This window comes from Ranitomeya variabilis, chromosome 5 (genome assembly GCF_051348905.1).
Source record: "Ranitomeya variabilis isolate aRanVar5 chromosome 5, aRanVar5.hap1, whole genome shotgun sequence".
Lineage (NCBI taxonomy): Eukaryota > Metazoa > Chordata > Amphibia > Anura > Dendrobatidae > Ranitomeya > Ranitomeya variabilis.
Genome location: NC_135236.1, coordinates 236,109,102 through 236,129,547, shown reverse-complemented (window position 1 = coordinate 236,129,547; position 20,446 = coordinate 236,109,102). Strand labels below are relative to the sequence as shown.

General features: G+C 42.2%; 1 protein-coding gene across 6 annotated transcripts in view; it reads right to left on the bottom strand.

The window, feature by feature from the left end:
* OTUD7A (OTU deubiquitinase 7A) overlaps positions 1-20,446 on the bottom strand; it is a 314,106-nt gene that overhangs the window by 91,174 nt on the left and 202,486 nt on the right. For 5 of the 6 annotated variants that reach the window (XM_077263911.1, XM_077263915.1, XM_077263913.1 and 2 more), the window contains 3 exons: positions 13,371-13,553; positions 12,020-12,238; positions 308-409 (listed from right to left, as the gene is read on the bottom strand). In XM_077263911.1, coding sequence (XP_077120026.1) covers positions 308-409; positions 12,020-12,238; positions 13,371-13,553 — 504 coding nt within the window. Of the gene's footprint in view, positions 1-307; positions 410-12,019; positions 12,239-13,370; positions 13,554-17,027; positions 17,208-20,446 lie in introns of those variants that run through there. The other variant, XM_077263916.1, reaches the window with a different exon arrangement.

Here is a 20,446-nt window from a genome sequence, read left to right as displayed (position 1 = left end):
ACAGGGCAATATAATATGATGATTGCAATATATTAAGAGGATACAAATTTTGATGGGAGGAGGAGTGCTTCTTTAATAGCCCAGTTCAATGTGATGCATTAACTTTAGTACAATAATTCACAGCCATCGCAATGTTGAATTTGCACAGTATAGCAGTATTTTTTTATTTCTGGATGCTGATACACGGATGTAAGTTAGTAAGTAGAGCACATACTAAGTTATCAACCTTTGAGTATGAGGATATGTTATATTACAGTAAAGAAATGCAAAGAAGCCAGACATCGTGCTGATCGGGTCAGGATATTACCCAAAGAAGCAGCATGCAGAAGGCAGTTCCCATCACCAGTTGTAGCTAATGGCAGCAGACGTTTGCAACTTGAGCAATTTGTAGACCACCAGTTGAGTCTCCCTAGGAAAAATGATAGAAATGCTTATAAGACTGCCAAATAAAGGTGACATTGCCAAGTGCATAAGTTAAAGCATATTATAGCCAGTGTGTGATGGTGTGTAATACATAAGGTACATTTCCATGTTTACATGAAGCAATTGCCATTGTGTATGCAGAAAATGGCAAAAGATGATAAGATTGCTAATCACTGATGGAATTTGATCCTCTGCATAAAATAAGTTTCCCTGTTGAACTGAATTATTATGATGATTGAATTTGCCATTAGTATCAGTCCAGTATCACAGTTCTAATGAGGAAAAAGGAGCTCATATCAATATAAGGGAATCTGTCAGGTTTTCGCTATGCAATCTGAGGACAGCATGAGGTAGCGGTTAAAACACTGAATTCAGCAATGTGTCACTTATTAGGCTGTGTGCTGTTTACTTACGATAAAGGTTTTAGCACCAGGAGAATATCACTGCCCTGACTAAGTGCCTCCTGCCAAGTCGGCCAACTCCACTCCTCCTCTGATAAGCAGAGCTCTGTCTATAGACAATGTACACAGACAGCCTGGTGTGGGCGGTTGCAACTTTCTCAGCTCTGCTACATCTACAAACTTTGCTTGTATCACAACGGCTGCACCCAGTAAACTAAGTGATACATCGCTGGAATCTGGGTCTCTTTTCCTACATTACGCTTATCTCAGATGAGGTAGCAAAAACCTTGCTGACAGCTTCCATTTAAAGTGTTAATCTATATCTACTTCAAGGTGAGGATGGGATAGTTTCTACATAGAAATGACACCTGATAAAAGGTGGAAAAATTTGCTCTCCTCAAGAAGGGAGAAAACCGTCCTTCTTGTAGCACCTGTAATAGGCTACCTTGTGTGACATTGTTAAACCTATTAAATAATGACTTGGAATTTTATCCAAAAAGTATTCTCCAAAATAAAGAGACTCTTATCTGTAGACAGCTGTTTACCCCTTAAAACAAGGTACTGGTTGGCTGGAAACCACAGCTGACATAGGAAGCCTTACAGGCCAGGCAATGCTACTTGGGGTAAAAAAAAGAGCTGTGTCATAGTCCTCTCACCAGCCAGCCAACCAGACCCATATTAACAAACATCCTGCAATCATTTTCTCTCTCCCAGCTAAGACTAATACTAGACCTATTCTCATGCATTCTATTATTATGAATGGATTATATAGCGCTATCATATTCTGCAGCACTTTACATACATGATCATTGTTGTCCCCATTGGGGCTCACAAACTAAATTCTCTATCAGTATGTCTTCAGAGTCTGGGAGGAAACCCACACAAACACGGGGAGAACATACAAACTCCTTACAGATGTCGTCCTTGGTGGGATTTTAACCCAGAACCAAAGCGCTACACTGAGCCACCGTACTGCCTATACTGTACAGAAGGCTTATCATTACACCTTAGACAAGTCCATCGATCAACTTCCAATTTCTATAGCAAACTACAGAAAGGGTGCTCGTTCCACCGGCGCAGAACACGCTTCTTCATAATTCATCAAGTAGTGTTTGGAGGAATAGCACCCCATGAATAGGAGATATCCATCTTGGAAGACAGAAAAGATGGATTCAATTTCTCTAGTATATGAAAGGAGGGCTGGGCAGAGTAGCAATTTAGAGAGAGAAAGTGGGAAAGTAGTATTACCCATGGAGAAGAAGGCCAGTGGTACAAGGAGCAATACATGTGGAGGAATGTGGTATGACTTACGGTAGTATGCTGAAAGACTAAACATACAAGTAAAGACTTGCACAAAATTCATGACCCTCATGCTTCATTTTTTAAAAATTGGTGAACAAAAAATACATGAAACAAAAATGAAAAAGGGCTTAAAAAAATGCAAATGATAAATTTGGTCCTTAGAGTATGCAGTAGTACATGGACTGGATATGGAGGTGAATTCTTAGAACTAGTCCATATACTCTCAGCTGAGCCTCAGTACAGGGCGGTCATATAAAACCTTCTCTCACTCTGTATGTGGCCAGGGGGTCTGATATCAGATTTGTGCCTAGTGGTACCAAAGTACGACACAAGACTAGTTAATAAGGACTTGGCTGATCCTGTATTTTACAGAATTAGATTTTTCCAGTTTTGTTTAATTCTGGAAAATGTTCCCAGAGGCGTTCGCCATAATCATTATTTAGAGGAGTCCTTGAACTACGAGAGCTAAAATTAAAACATTGCAGAGAAGTCAAAGCGAACCTGTAATACACGGGAGGCTGAAACTAAATGTCATTATGACTACTACACGAATACCGCAAGCTTTTCACGCTATTACAGCTAGAAACGCTAAATAAGCCAGAAAACGAGAAACTTGTAGAAAATTAATGAGTCTTTATTATGTGGAATCTTCTACCACCAGTCATGGTCTACGGCTATTGCCATGAGAGCGCTCTAATGCCAAGACTCCCCTTCCAGAAAGAAGGCAATTGTGACACATGAGAAATCCCACTTCCACACTACACCGCTTACAATGACAGTCGGGGGCAGTATTTTAATAGATTAATTACTCCTGGTATACAGTGGAAAGGCTTTTTTATATCACATCTAGGGAAAAAAATAATTACAATCACAGCTAAAATAACAGGCAATACTGTAACTGGCAGTTTTGTAAGAAAATATTTTCTCAGAAATACCACAAACTATATCGAAATGAATAACAGAGGTAAGCTAGCATTCCCAATGCGCACACTAAAAGCTGCGCTGCCATGATGGCCGTACTGCTTGAACTGCTGTCAGGGGCTCGATTGAAATTGAAAAATAAAGAGAAGCCTGGTGCCGCCTGTTGTTGCTGAGCAGTGGGCTTACTGTAGTTAGTGAGTCTAGACACAAAAGTCTACACATGGGACAGTTACTACAGTTAAGGCTCAAATCTACACTACAAAAAAAATGTAACCATTGTGACAAAGGCACTGGCGAAGTACTGGAGGGGAGAAATGTATCACTGCAGTTGTTAGCTTCAGTGATATGAAGCTAGGAAAATGCTCCAGCACACTAAGAGCTGAGAGGGGTTAATCAGCCACGTTTAGGACTAGGTTTGAGTGAACAGCTGTAGAATGGGTGGAGTCCCAAGGATAAATACACAGCCTTCTGGTCCATTCAGAGTGGGTGACTCTGGAAGTGAAAGCTCCAGAGCTGTGTTTTCAGGATCAGGAAAGCTGAACTTTTTTTTTTTGGTTATTGCTGACCGGGCGGATCCACGCAGCAACACGAACAATGCCATACGTTATGCTTTTGTTCACCAGTTAGGCCAGAAAGGCTGCACTTGTTTTGCTAATGCTGCACTGGTTTATTCAGTACCTTTAATAAACCAGTGGAAGATTTAAAGAGACAGCGATCCTGTGTCTACCTCCATGTGCAGCCAAGTGATCTGATCTACCACAGGTGGTGTTAGAAGTGTGGGCAAGATCCCCAGAAAGCAAGTGTGACGGCTGTGGACAAACTGCATGTCCTGGGTGAAGGACACTATAAGGATGTTACAGCAGTCAGACAAAATGGAAGAGCTAATCAAGCACCTAGTCCAAAGCCAACAGCACCAGAGCAGCTACAGCAGCAGCACCTGCTCCATCCAGCCCAGCAGGAGACAAACTCCTGATGCAACAGATCTAGCAGCCAGCAGCAACAGCAGATGGAACTCCTGGCAGGGAGTGTCTGCAGCAGAAAAACCACCCTCTCAAGTCCAAGTGAGGACTCATGAGTCAGGAAGGCGATAAGATGAGTCATGTAAAAGATAACCCCAGGTGATGACTATGCTGTATTTTTAACTATGATTGAAAGGATAGCAGAGCAGGAGAAGCTCTCGCTGGAGCAGTGGGTGGAGGTGCTGGCCCCCTATCTAACTGGCAAGATCCAAGAGGCTTTTTATGATCTGTCCTTACAGGATGCTCAGGAGTATGGCAAATTAAAAATTGAGATTCACACCCTCAGGAGTCACTATGTCTGTCAAAGCACAAAGGACGCACAACTGGGTGTATTGCAGTGAAAACCCCCTCGCTCCCAAATGTTACACCTACTACCTCTGGTACAGACGTGGTTGCAGCTGGAGTCCTCTGCCCCAGCCAAGATGGTAAAGCGAGTTGTTAGGACAGAGTTGTTGCACCGTTTAGCGATTGGGTTAATTCTTTTTTAATATTGATATATCGGGCGATTTTGAATGCGGCGATACCAAATGTGTATGGTTGATTTTTATTTTTTTTTATTGTTTTATTTTGAATGGGGCAAAAGGGGGGTGATTTGAACTTTTAAAAGACTTTTTTTTTTAATTTTTGGCATGCTTCATTAGTAACCACGGGATACTAGAAGCTGCCATAACCCGATCGGCTCTGCTAAGTACAGGCGATAAACAGATTGCCTGTAGGTAGCAGAATTGCTGACTTGCTATGAGAACCGACCACCAGGCAACGCTCACAGCAATCCATCAGTGAGAACCACAAGGTCTGCTGGAGACCTCTGGTTGTCATGCTAACTCCTCGGTGACCTGCGGTCAAGTGACACAGGCGCCGATGGGCGGGATTTCCGGCGCGCTTGCCGGAAGAGCGTGTTAAATACTGCTGTCAGAGTTTGACAGTAGCATTTAACAGGTTTACAGCCGTGGGTGGATCGCGATTCCTCCCACGGCTGTTAGCGACACATGTCTGTGATTTTTACAGATAGCATTTGTACCTATGATAGTCTATGTTGTTTACATGTCAGATTTTTTCCCTGGACTGAGTAGTCTGACCAAAGCCACAGAGACTTGTTTGATTATTGTTCTAAATATCAGATCAAGCTCACCAATTAAAGTCTATGGGTCAGTGGTAAAGAAAAAAAAAAAAAAAAGACTGTACTTGGATGCCACTTACAATTACTCATTTTGCCCTTCTACCCAATTAATGCTTCTCTTTTCCAGTTTATAATGTCACATGATTAAAAACGGACAAACTGAATCCTTCTAAGTAGAAACAAGAGGTGAATTTTCCCTGCATGACTAATCAGTCACTACAAAAGTCCCTGGCAGGGGGAAGGAGGGAGCAGCTGAGTCAGGAGTTGAAGAGGGGGATGATATATGTAGGGAAGAGAGACTTACTGTTTCTACATAGAGCAAAGAAAACAGAAGAATTATATGGGTATTAAGGCAAAATGAGCAATTGTATGTACACAGTGCTATATAATATGATTACTGAAATGTATTAAATGAAATGAATACTCACTACTCTGCGCGCACAGTCCCTGGCATGCAGAGCAGTGAGTATTGCGACATCTACTTGTGAGCAGTGCATGACGTCCCTGCCTTGCGCTGCTTAGGCTACTTTCACACTTCTCCGTCGGTACGGGCCCGTCGCAATGCGTCGGGTCCACGTACCAACGGACGCTGTGAAATAACTGCAAGACGTAGGCAGCGGATGCAGCTTTACAACGCATCCGCTGCCCATTCTGCAGTCCAGGGAGGAGGGGGCGGAGTTGAGGCCGCGCATGCACAAAAAACGTTACATGGAACTTTTTTTGTGCCGACTGTCCGCCAAAACACGGCGCATCCGTCGCATGACGGATGCGAAGTGTGGCAATCCATCGCAATGCGTCGCTAATGCAAGTCTATGGAGGGCAACTTTGCAGGGTGCGTTTTTTCTCCAAAACGACGCATTGCGACGTCCGCCAGAAGACGCAAGTGTGAAAGTAGCCTTACAAGCATAAAGCAGCTGTTGTCATCGGAAAAAGATGCTGCGAGGGAGTGCCGGGAAGGTAAGTGTAATGTTTTTGGTTTTTTATGTTTTCTGATAGGGCCATATATACCAGGATAAGGATGGGGCCAATCATGCCAGAATATGGGATGGGACCATGCCTATCAGGATAAGAATGGGGCCCTGCATACTAGGATGAGATGGGGGCCCTGCATACTAGGATGAGATGGGGGCCCTGCATACCAGGATAAGAAAGGGGCCATGCATACTAGGACAAAATGCGGGCCCTGCATACCAGGATAGGGATGGGGCCATGCATACTAGAATAGGGATGAGGGCGATCATTCTTGCCAGAATAGGGATGAGGAGGCCATGCATACCAAGATAGGGATGAGGGGGCCATGCATACCAGGGTAGGGGATAATAAGTACAGAATTGACCACATGTTTTGCTTCAATATTTTTTCCCAATTCCCTCCTCTAAAACCTAGGTGCATCTTATGGTCCGATGTATCTTATAGTCCGAAAAATACGGTATATTGTAACGCACTCGGGCGTTGCAAGGCATCATGGCAGTGACATAGCAGACACAACCTGTATAAAAAAAATATACCTACACATCTATATATATATATCTATATCTATCTATCTATCTATCTATCTCTATATATATATATATATATATATATATATATATATATATATATATATATATCTATATCTATCTCTCTCTATCTATATATATGAGGCATTGTGATTACTCACTAATCCCGCCCCCTGCACAGTAGCTCCGCCCCCACCACATCACCACACACAATCCTGCCCCCCACCACATTACCATACACAATCCCGCCCCATTACCACACACAATCCCGCCCCCCACATCACCACACATAATCCCGCCCCCCACATTACACATAATCCCGCCCCCCACCACATTACCACAGATAATCACGCCCCCACTACATTATCACAGATAATCCCGCCCCCAACACATCACCACACAATCCCGCCATCAACACATCACCACACAATCCCGCCCCCTCAACACATCACCACACATAATCCTGCCCCCCACCACATCACCACACATAATCCTGCCCCCAACACATCACCACACAATCCCGCCCCCAACACATCACCACACAATCCTGCCCCCAACACATCACCACACAATCCCGCCCCCACCACATCACCACACATAATCCTGCCCCCACCACATTATTACACATAATCCCGCCCCCCACATTACCACAGATAATCCCACCCATCATCCCACATAATCCCGCCCCCCACCACATTACCACAGATAATCCCGCCCCCCCACATTACCACAGATAAAAATTACCACACATAATCCTGCCCCCCCCACATCACCACACATAATCCCGCCTCCCACCACATCACCGCACATAATCCCGCCCCCCACCACATCACCACACAAAACCGCCCCCTACATCCCCACACATAATCCCGCCCCACCACATCACCACAGATAATCCCGCCCCACCACATTACCACACATAATCCTGCCCCCCACCACATTACCACACATAATCCCCCCACCAAAGCACCACAGATAATCCAGGCCCCCACTACATTACCACACATAATCCCACCCCCCACCACATTACCACACATAATCCCGCCCCCCCCACATTACCACACGAGGCTCCGTCCTCACACATTACCACACAACGCTCCATCCCCACACATTACCACAAGAGGCTCCATCCCCACACATTACCACACGATGCTCCATCCCCCCCACATTACCACAAAAGGCTCCATCCCCACACGAGGCTCCGTCCCCCCACATTACCACACGAGGCTCCACCCCCCCACATTACCACACGCAGCACTTCCTTTCTATGTAATTCAACCACTTCAGCCAAGGTAGACGCACATTTCATTGCATCCGCATTCTCCCAAACAAAATGAGCCAAGAAGAGTCGCCAGGTCCATCTCACAGGCCGCAGGAAAATCCAGACAACAATGCAGTAGCTGATCGACAACAACAATATCGACTAAATCGTAGGATTGCTTAGCAACAACGAACACCTGAGCAGATTGATAAGGACAGAGAGAGATATCACAAGGTTTATATAAACTGAGTGACAGAAAGAAGGGAAGCTGATATATATAACCAGCGTCAACGAAGAAGTAATTGAATGTTGTCATTATTTACTTTAGTTTAATCACCAGCAGCGTTAATTAGATAGCAATGAGTGTGCCGAGCGTTAGCTGGCTGGAAACAGCTAGTACATACATATATTCAAATGTTTCTTACTAAATTAGAATATTTTCAAAAAGTTAATTTATTTCAGTTCTTCAATAAAAAAAAGTGAAACTCATATTATATAGAGTCATTACCAACAGAGTGATCTATTTCAAGTGTTTATTTCTGTTAATGTTGATGATTATGGCTTACAGCCAATGAAAATTCAAAAGTCAATATCTCAGTAAATTAGAATACGTTATAACACTAGCTTGAAAAATGATTTTAAAATCCGAAATGTTGGCCTACTAAGTGTATGTTCAGTAAAAACACTCAATACTTGGTCGGGGCTCCTTTTGCATTAATTACTGCATCAATACAGCGTGGCATGGAGGAAATCAGCCTGTGGCACTGCTGAGATGTTATGGAAGCCCAGGTTGCTTTGATAGCAGCCTTCAGCTCGTCTGCATTGTTGGGTCTGGTGTCTCATCTTCCTCTTCACAATACCCCATAGATTCTCTAGACAGCTGCCCTGGCTTTGGTCTTGCTAAACACAGTGTACCTACACCAGCAGATGATATGGCTCCCCAAAGCATGACTGACTGTGGAAACTTCACACTAAACCTCAAGTAGCTTGGGTTGTGTGCCTCTCCACTCTTCCTCCAGACTTTGGAACCTTGATTTCCAAATGAAATGCAAAATTTATTTTCATCTAAAAACATCACCTTTGACCACTGAGCAACAGTACAGTTCTTTTTTTCCTTGGGCCAGGTAAGACACTTCCGGCGTTGTCTATTGGTCATGAGTGGCTTGACACAAGTAATGCGACACTTCTAGCCCTTGTCCTGGATACGTCTGTGTGGTGGCTCTTGAAGCAATGACTCCAGCAGCAGTCCACTCCTTGTGAATCTCCCCCCAAATTTTTGAATGGCCTTTTCTTAACAATCCTTCCAAGGCTGCGGTTATCCCGGTTGCTTGCACACCTTTTTCGATCACACTTTTTCCTTCCACTCAACATTTCATTAATGGGCTTGGATACCGCACTCTGTGAACAGCCAGCTTCTTTATCAATGAGCTTTTGTGGCTTACCCTCCTTGTGGAGTGTGTCAATGACTGCCCTCTGGACATCTGTTAAGTCAGCAGTCTTACCCATGATTGTGACGCCTACTGAAGCAGACTAAGATTTTTTTTTAAACAGTTAGGAAGCCTTTGTAGGTGTTTTTGTTAATTATTCTAATTTACTGAGATAATGACTTTGGGGTTTTCATTGGCCGTAAGCCATAATCATCAACAATAACAGAAATAAACACTTGAAATAAATCACTCTGTAATGACTATATAATATTGAAGAAATGACAAATTAATTTTTTTATGACATTCTAATTTAGTGAGAAGCACTTTTACATACAGTAGATACATATGTAGACAAGCTATTGTTTAGCTACAACTCACACTGTTTTTGCCCCTACTGTTTAAGGGTCAGCCTCAATATAAGAATCCTGGGCACATGCACTATGTCCTCTAAAATATGGTACATTTTATACACCACTAGATCCCTAATGTAAAGAACTGTGAAGAAACGGTAATGAGAAATGTGTCTTTAGTCTCCTTATAACAGATTGTATATTACATCAACAAAAAGATGCTTATGTGCTTATGAGATTAGAAGGTATAACAGGAATCTGAAAAAATTATTTATGGACTTGAAATTGTGCCTATAACAAAAGAAAGAACATTTAACTGGTTTTATGATCCCACAGGAGGCATAAGTGATAGGGGTCAAACTCTGGTCTAATATCCATTTAACACCCATATAAAACCAGTGCTCCTCTATAAAATACGGGATTACCAAGTCACTGACTGAAATATGGGAAATGTAAAATGTCTCATGTAACAAAATGGTTTAGATAGTGACAACAATACCATGAATACATTACTTAGTTAGTTTAAAGGGAGCCTTTAGTACTATAAAAATTAAACACAGCCACCCCAAGGCATACCGGACCAGCACCATCCCTGCACAAGAGACTTGCGAGAGATGCAGTACAGAGAGCGGAGGGGCGATGTCAGTCCCTTTTGGCGATTATAGATTTTTTTTTGGTTCTTACTCAGCCTTGAGTCCATTTAAACATATATTGGTAAAAAATCCTGATGAACCTATATTTTAACAAAAATTCAGGGCTGAAAATACCATGAGGTTAGATAAGGATCTGGCCTTAACCAGTGGCCTGTAGGATCTCATTGAAGGGGTACTGTGCTAGTGTTGGTGGCCCAGACCCCTGCTGCTAATTCCTTGAAAAGCACATCCCTCTGCCCTTCATTTCTCTATACAAGAGGAAGCAGCTCCTGCCTTTACAGTAATAAAAGACAAGAGCCATAATCAGTAAATCATTTATTTTAAAACACTGCTACCTACAACAGAGCTCTTACAAGATACTTTTCTAGGCTACAAATGGAACCTATCGCCTGGCAGAGAAGTCTACAATGGATACGAGGATGGTCCACATGAAAACCAGATCTTTGTGAACAACTTTTTAAACCACCAGTCTATAGTTAGTGATTTAAAAAGGACCTTTAACTTGCTCAAAAAATTGAGTTAAATACCTTTTAAAAAATACCCGATCTGCCATGATTCTGCCTATCTTTTTGGTTTTGTGCTGCATCACTCCAATGCAGAGATATTCACATTTGTTGCTTTGAAGTGCAATATGTGAAATCTCTACTTGATCTCAACTAAGAGGGCTTTTTTTCCCCCCCAGAGTCTTCTCTGGTGATGTTCGCTTTCACCCCTTACCTCCTAGAGGTTTCACATACTGAACTATAAAAGCAACAAATTTGAATATCTCTGGAATGGAGTGACACTGTGCAAAACAGCAGAGAATAAGGGTAGCTCAGGAATTATTACTATGTATTTAACTCAACTTTTTCGAGCAAGTGACAGGTCCTGTTTAAAAATAAATACAAATTATATGAAGAGGTCTTTATCCATTATTAATGTATTGAAAATGAATTTATGTACACAAGATTTTGGTACTTCTCTGTACATTAGATGACCGTAATTTTTCTCATGTTGCATCTTTTGTCAAGTGTTCCTACATTTCCTACTCAGTGCGCAGGTTTGTGATGAAAGATGGCATAGTAGGTAAGATGCCTAATTCTGCATCAGGGTAGTGTCCGGTTTTAAACTACAAGTCTGCAGTCATCTACATGGCTGTAGACTTGTAAATCCTCACAATGCAAGCACTGCACTGTGAGGATTCTACAATGCTGGGAGTGGGGGGTCATGTAACCACAAGCATATGATTTGCATACCTCTGGCCACATTCCGACTAGACTGTATCCTGCCTTGTTAAATACACTTGCATTGACAGAGGCTGTGCCAATCTAGTCGGCAAGTGACCGCATGCATGTAAATCATATACTTGTGGCTACTCGCCGTGTGCACGATGTGGGGATTCACAAGTCTGCAGTCACAGAGACAGACAGCAGACTTGTAACCCAAGGCCAGACAACCATTTTAATATAAGCTATTTTGAAAAATGAAAATGCTGAAACGTTAAGGTCCATAGCTAGTGATGTTCTCTAATGTTGGCATGGTCATTTGGTCATCTTAATGCAATAAAAAGACAAAAAAGGTTTTATTGTCTTAAAATTTTAGGGTCTTATTCACTTACAACTATAATTAAGGCTCAAAATGCTAATATAACCCATACTACTTACCTGCTTGCTCCAAGGCCACCATTGTTGACTGCTCTATTAAATCCCGTTCAATAAAGACTCTGAAGTCTTCACTGTACACACTGAGGTCAGGTAGTTGGAATGTATAGATGGGCATTTCTAGAGGAAACGGATCATTGCTGCATTCATTGGCCACATGCAACCGAGCCAGAGAAACAATGGCTGAACTGGCATGAGAGATCCCTCTGGACAGTCTTTTCTCTAAAGAACACAAGAAAGAAAATCCATTAATTAAGACGTTCTAATTTTTCAAACAAAAACATAAGCAACTACATGACAACCTGCAAATTGCTTGTCAAATGGAAGTAGCTAGAACATTATGAAGGACCAAAGAAAAACGTGCAAAAGACTAAAATACATGTGAAGATCATAAAAGAAAAAAAATTTTGGGATTGGAAAAGTCCTGAAAAGTGCCATTTCTTTTGAAACGCAAACTGAAGACACATTGGTCTTCACACAAGGATATCCCAGATCAATACTTAGTTCACTCATCGGGGTGGTTGGGCTAAAGAGAATTACCGTATATACTTGAGTATAAGTCGACCCGATTATAAGCCAAGGCACCTAATTTGGCCACGAAAAACTGGGAAAACTTATAAACTCGCGTATAAGCCGGGTATGCATTGCCCCCTTATCCCTATCCTGGTATGCATGGCTCCCCGTCCCTATGCATGTATTCATGGCTCCCCATCCTGGTAATCATGGCTCCCCGTCCTTGTATGCATTGCTCCCCTACTTTGTATGCATGGCTCCTTATTCCCTATCCTTGTATGCATGGTTCCTAATAAAAAAAAAAAATCCTACTTACCTTCCCTGCGCGCCCTCGCTGCATTTCGTTCCGAAGCCAGCAGATCTTCTGGACGAGCGATCACATGTGCCCGCTCATTAAAGTAATAAATATTCACTCCATGCCTATGGGAGTGGAGAGGGGTGAATATTCATTACCTTAATGAGCGGAGAACATGTGATTGCTCAGCTGGAAGACTGGAACCGGAAGGAGATGATGTGAGGGCGCACAGGGAAGGTATGTAGGCTGCGGCTTTAACTGTGCGTGCTATAAGAGAAATTAATATTCACTGCACGTGCAGTGAATATTAATTTCTCTTTAGCAGTGGGCACAATTACAGCTGGCTGCTCCTGCCTCTGTGACCTGCTGCTCCGCCGCTCCACCTCCCCCGCCGTCTTTCTGGGACAATGACTCGTGTATAAGCCGAGGGGGCATTTTCAGCACAAAAAAAATGTGCTGAAAAACTCTGCTTATACACGAGTATATATGGTAGTCATAAACAATGTGTGTGCATCACAATAAAATAATCCTACCAAAAGTCTTTACCTTGAGCTATGTCTTCTTGTCTTTGGAGGTTTGGTCTCTCAATCTTGTTGACATGCTGGGTGATTTCTCTGTCCTGCTGCTTATAGTATTTCCCTTCATTAAATACTTGCGGCAAATTTGCAGTGTGCACCTGTCGCAGTTGTTCATAGTCACTCAGGGCTGCCGTCAGGTCCCAGTTCTTTCCTGACAAGTGAAATTATACAAGTTAATCAGTGACTTAACTGTAAATGATAAATTATTGAACACTTAGCAACGCTTAAAATAACATGCAGGATGCGTTAAGAGTGGTACTTGAAAGTTTGTGAACCCTTCAGAGTTTTTCAGATTTCTGCATAAATTTGGCCTAAAAATACAACAAATTTTGACGAGTCCTAAAACTGGATAAAAGAAGCAAAATTAATCAAGAGTTAAAATATTTAACCAACATTTTTTTAAATTAGTAAAATCATCCAATAGCAAATGTCTGAATGGAAAAAGTATGTGAATTTTTGCTTGCATTATTTAATGTGACCCCTTTGGACAACAATAACTGCATCTAAATGTTTTTGGTAATAGTTACCGGTAATTAGTCCTGCACATCGGTTTGGAGGAATTTTAGCCCTTTCCTCAGCACAAAAGAGTTTCACCTCGGTTATGTGGGTTTTCTCCCATGAACTACTTGCTACAGACTGATCTGCAACATTTCTATAGGATTATCATAAGGACTTTGACCTGGCCATTCCAAAACTCAGCATCTATTCTTCTTTTACCATTCTTTTGTAGAACAATCTGTATTTCTTGAGTTGTTGTCTTGCAGAAATGATCTATGTTATCTTGAGATTCAGCACATGGACAGATGTCCAGACATTTTACATTAGAATTTGCTGATATAGTTCAGGATCCGTTGTTCCATCATTTATAACTAGCTGTCTTTGGCCATATGCAGCCAAACAACCCCAATCCATGATACTACCAACACTTTTCACAGATGGTATGAGTCACAGATGGTATGAGCAAGGGCGTAACTACCATGCTCGCAGCGGTCACCACTGTGATCGGGCCCGTTGGATCAGGGGCCTGGTGGGCCAGATGCAAGCAGACACCAGAAAAAGTTAAAATCTGTTGCTGTGCAGGAGATTCCTCCCACACGGCAACAGACAGACCTGCCCTCCAAGCAGTAGTGTAGCTACCGGGGAGGCAGAAGGAGTGGTGGCCCAGGGCCCTGCACTGAGGGGGCCCACCGGGAGCTACATTATGCAACTGTATTGGCATGCACAGCGCGCCAATACAGCTACATTCTGCGGCAGAGCAGGGAGACACGATCTCTCTGCTCTGCCGCTGTGCAGCGCCTGAGGTGGTGGGGGGCCCTGAGCCAGCAGTGAGCCCCCCGCCCATCATCGCAGGGTCAGCTTGATGAGAGGGAGCGTTACACTCCTTCTCCCATCATCCCCCTGTCAGCGTCTGACGACACCGACACTGACAGGGGGTAGCGATGATGTCAGTACTTGGCGGCCGCTGTCAGGAGATGAGCGGCCACTCAGAGCACCGCGGGAATAAGGAGGAAGAAAGGTGAGTATTGTTTTTTGAAATTGGGTGCATTACACTATACTGGCTGCCTAATGGGGGTGCATTATACTGTACAGACTGCCTAATGGGGGTGCATTATATTGTACTGGCTGCCTAATGGGGGTGCATTATATTGTACAGGCTGACTAATGGGGGTGCATTATACTATACAGGCTGCCTAATGGGGGAGCATTATACTGTACTGGCTGCCTAATGGGGGAGCATTATACTGTGTACTGGCTACCTAATAGGGGAGCATTATACTATACAGACTGCCTAATGGGGGTGCATTATACAGTACTGGCTGCCTAATGGGGGTGCATTATACTGTACTGGCTGCCTATGAGGGTGCATTATACTGTACTGGCTGCCTATGGGGGTGCATTATACTATACAGGCCTATGGGGAATGTATTATATTATACAGGCATATGGGGGTGCATTATACTGTACTGGCTGCCTATGGGGAGTGCATTATACTGTATAGAACTATGGGGAGTGCATTATACTATACAGGCCTATGGGGGTGCACACACTTTAGAGATTGTTCTGAACCTTTTACAGCCTGATGAGCATCAAGAACTCACAAATCTCCATTCTTCCTGCAATTATATAATTTCACAAACATTTGTTGTAATGATCTAACTTTGATAGATCACCATTCTTTAAATAAAACAGGCTGCCCACTCACACCCCATTGTCATCCCATTGACTGAAAACACCAGACCACAAGTAAACCATCAAATTATCTGCTAATCCTAAGGGTTCACATAAATTGATCACTCACAGAGACGTGGTATTTGATAATTTTCATCATTTAAAAAATGACAAGTCTAATATTTTTGAATCCTTTGTTTAATTTGGTCATCTTTATTTACTTTTAAGAAGACGTGATGTAGTTATATGTAAAATTGATGCAAAAATATGGAAAACAATGCTTGTATTATTAATAGAGTTTATATATACTAATAGAGAAGGCAATTGTGCTACATTAATCGGCTTCAAATGAAATAGTATCATAAAACGTCTATAAATTGAAAGTAGTTAAAGTGGTGTTCCCTTGGTAGTAAAACTCTAATAATCATTATGTAATATTATAGTTGCTTTAGGATATTGAGGCAGAGAGTCATTAGCAATGATAACAGCCCAAATGTCAATCAGCCAGCCTCGAGTATGAGATCAGGGACAAAAAAAGGGTCTCTTGCTGGTGATATTGTGAATGAAAGGACAACATCTCGTTCTGAAATTCATCTTGGCAAAATACGGTAAAGTAGTTCATCTGCACATCTCAAAGCTTCTACCAACAGAGCGCTTCCTACAGGTCAAACTCTGCAAAAGCAAATACAGAGGACTAAAACAGTAACATACAGGAATACTGAGAGAAATAAATCTAAAATATGTCCGAAATTCTGAATCTATTGATACCTTTAATTTATCAAATAAGACGGGGCAGGAGTGTACTTAGACGGAAAAGGGCCCCTGTGCAAGAACAGTATATGGGCCTTTAGCCCCCTTACCTTACCTCTGAAGCTGAACAGGTTGCACCAATGGTATGTCCGCCCTTATACTGGGGACAGGATTTGCAGCACTTACTAAAATAAAATATTACAGGTGGGTCTCCTGTTGTACTTGTTAGTGTGGTCTTCCTCACAGGCTGCTCAGTTATTCTGTCCACAAAATGGCAGTTAATATGAAGAGACTGGTCAGTCAGCCTCCTCAAACTGAAAAATACACTTCCCAAGTGTAGAGTTTTTCAGTTGGAGGAGACGGATGGACAACGCTGGTCATATGCCCGTCCCACAGCAGCCATTTTAAGAACAGGAACACTGTGCCGTCTGTGAGGAAAAGGAGTCTGTAAAACTTGGATTACCAAATGCCACAAAATCATGTCCCCAACATAGGATAAAATATATTCTGTTATATGTTGGCATCGATAATAACGCTGAATGCAGTATGCTTCAAAGCTAATATTAGTGGTGGCTACCCGCAGCCATAATATTATCATTTCAAGAATTGTCTAGTTTTTGAAAAAAAAACAAAAGGAGAAAAAAAAAAAAAAAAGATTTGCTCTGAAAATGAAAAAAAAAAAAAAAAAGAAGAAGATGAAAACTACCACATGTCCCTTTAATCCTCTGCTCCAGCGCTGATGCTTCATCCATCCCTGACAATCTTTCTTGACAAGTTGGTAATACGTGACTGGTGCAGCCAGTAATTTGAATCACTGGTCATGTGCTACTGGCATCAGGGCTCAGCCATGGTGCCAGTAATACGGCACACGGCCGCTGATGCCAGTGATGCTTGTCAAAGGGAAAGTAAGGGGCTGCAGCTCAGTACAAGAAAAACTTCTGATGTCTTATCACTGCCATAAAGACATTCTATTGATTGATTTGATTTAGAATTCTCTTTTATTCATTCACTTTATATTTTGCTAATTGGTGAAAAAAAGAAAAAAAAAACAATTACAACGTCTGTATCTGAAAGCATTCTTATTTTGCAGCATTTTTTCCCAAACCTGACAAACTTTTTCACAAGACAGAATGATTAATCCAAATTGCTTGGAAACATTTTTATTTCTCATTTTTATCTATTAGATTCTACATAGCATTTATTCTGCTATGAACATAAATGTTCATGCGGTCCTCAACTAGTATCCCGATAATAAAAAATATCAAGGCAATGGTCTAAACAATATAAACCTTTACTCACCCAAAATACTATGTACAAACACAAACAATCATAAAAATCAATCATCAGAAGAATAAAGCTGGTCACTCAAATTAAATAGGTGTCCGCCAAACTACAGTTGTGCTCAAAAGTTTACATACCCCGGCAGAATTTTTGCTTCCTTGGCCTTTTATCAGAGAATATGAATGACAATACCAAAACTTTTTCTCCACTCATGGTTAGTGGTTAGGTGAAGCCATTTATTGTCAAACTACTGGGTTTTCGCTTTTTAAAATCATAATGACAACCCAAAACATCCAAATTACCCGGATCAAAAGTTCACATACCCTGGTGATTTTGGCCTGATAACATGCACAGAAGTTGACACAAATGGGTCTGAATGGATACTAAAGGTAACATCCTCACCTGTCACCTGTTTGCTTGTAATAACTGTGTGTGCATAAAAGCTGAGTGAGTTTCTAGGATCCAGACAGACTCTTGTATCTTTCATCCAGCCACTGACATTACTGGATTGTGAGTCATGGGGAAAGCAAAAAAAACTGATCTACGGGAAAAGGTACTGTAGCTAAACTGTATAAAACAAGAAAGGGATACAAAAAGATATCCAATGAATTTATAATGCCTGTCAGCAGAGTTCAAACTATGATTAACAAATGGAAAATCAGGGGCTCTCTCAAAACAAAACTTCGGTCAGGTAGACCAACAACAATTTTGTCCACAACTGCCAGGAAAATTGTTCGGGATGCAAAGAAAAACCCACAAATAACATCAGCTAAAATACTGGACTCTCTGAAAACTAGTGGTGTGGCTGTTTCAAGATGCACAATAAGGAAGGCACTTGAAGAAAAATGGGCTGCATGATCGAGTTGCCAGAAGAAAGTCATTACTGCACAAAGGCCACAAAGTATCTCGCCTACAATACGCAAAGCAGCACAGAGACAAGCCTCAAAGCTTTTGGAACAAGGTCATTTGGAGTGATGAGACCAAAACTGAACTTTTTGGTCACAACCATAAACGTTACATTCGGAGAGCGGTCAACAAGGCCTTTGATGAAAGGAACACCATTCCTACTGTAAAGCATGGAGGTGGATCGCTGATGTTTTGGGGATGTGTAAGCTACAAAGGCACAGTAAACTTGGTCAAGGTTGAAGGAAGGATGAATGCCGCATGTTATCAGCAAATACTGGAGGTAAATTTGCAATCATCAGCCCGGAAGCTGAGCATGGGATGTACTTGGACATTCCAACATGACATCAATCCAAAACACAAGGCCAAGTCGACATGTCATTGGCTACAGCAGAACAAAGTGAAGGTTCTGGTTTGGCCATCTCAGTCTCCTGACCACAATATCATTGAGCCTATAATTGAGCCACTCTGGTGAGATCTCAAGGGCGCAGTTCATGCTAGACTGCCCAGGGATTTACAGGAACTGGAGGCTTTTTGCCAAGAAGAGTGGACAGCTTTACCATCTGAGAAAATAAATAACCTCCTCATCCACAACTACCACAAAAGACTTCAAGCTGTCATTGATGCTAGAGGGGGCAATACACGGTATTAAGAAATGGGGTATGTGAACTTTTGATCAAGGTCATTTGGATGTCTTGGGATGTCATTATGAGTTAAAAAGAGAAAATACAGTAGTTTGACAATAAATGGCTTCACCCAACACTAATCATAAGTGGAGAAAACGTTTGGTGTTATCATTCAAATTCTCTGAAAAAAGGCCAAGAAAGCAAAAATTTAGCAGCGGTATGTAAACACTTGAGCACAACTGTATCTCTCCAGTCTGATTTGGTGAGCGTTCCTACGTTCTCTGTTGAAGTCGCTGCCAGAATTCACAGGTGGTGACTTATCTCCCCATAAAGGTAAAAGATCTGGTGATTGAATTTCAACTACCTTGTCCTTATATACCCTGACATAACCTGGTGTACAACTGGAGGGCCCCTCTCATGCAGGTGACACGCAATTCCACACAATACGTGCACCTCTCTGCTCCTCCCAGTGATAAACCATCTTGCTGAGCTGCTTCGTGCAATACTTCCAGAACTGCTACATCCTCCTGTTGTTGGAGAGTCTCCACCCGGCTATAGGACGGCGCAGTCAAATTCTGTAGAAACTTAAAGTCACTGTATCCTGTAGTGTTCTGCTTCCCAGGCCTATTCCCTGCCAGCAGGTGATATGTAGGGAGACACTGCCTAATACACCTTGCCTGAGCTTAGGTCCTAGTTGCAGTTTGTTTCTAGTTCCCTGTCAAAGTGTTTTATTGTTCCGGATCTCTTGTTACCGTCCAGGCTTGTTTACTCGTTTTGTCTGATCTCTACGCTCCTGAGTCTGGCTTCGTATTTTGAACATGTGCTACCCACCCCAACCTTGGACTTTATGACCACATCTCTGTCTTCGCCCTTGGTGTCTCATTCCGCCTTTGAGTGTCACCTGGTGACTACCCTTATGGCCCAAGCCTATCCTTACCAGCAGAGGCTCTGGTGAAGACCATATAGTCACTTAGGTACACCCTTCCAGGGTAAGTCTGGCCAATGGTGCAGTGGGGGTCCACACCCACCGTTGTCACAGACCCCATATCAATAAGATGGTAAACTAATCCAGACAAAGTTGTTGGGTTTAGCACACTCATCTATTAGCAATTTATTGTTGCAGACAAAGCTACATTTGTAGAATATTTTACAGTCTATACATATTACATCTTACATTTGTTTCTTCTTGTCCAAATGTTATCAAAAAGTAAAACATGTTTACAAATTAATTTAAAATCTTCATCAATTGCCAAAAAGAGATGGTGTGAAGAGTAAAGACAAGCTGAGGTATTGGGACAGATTAAAAGGCACTCTC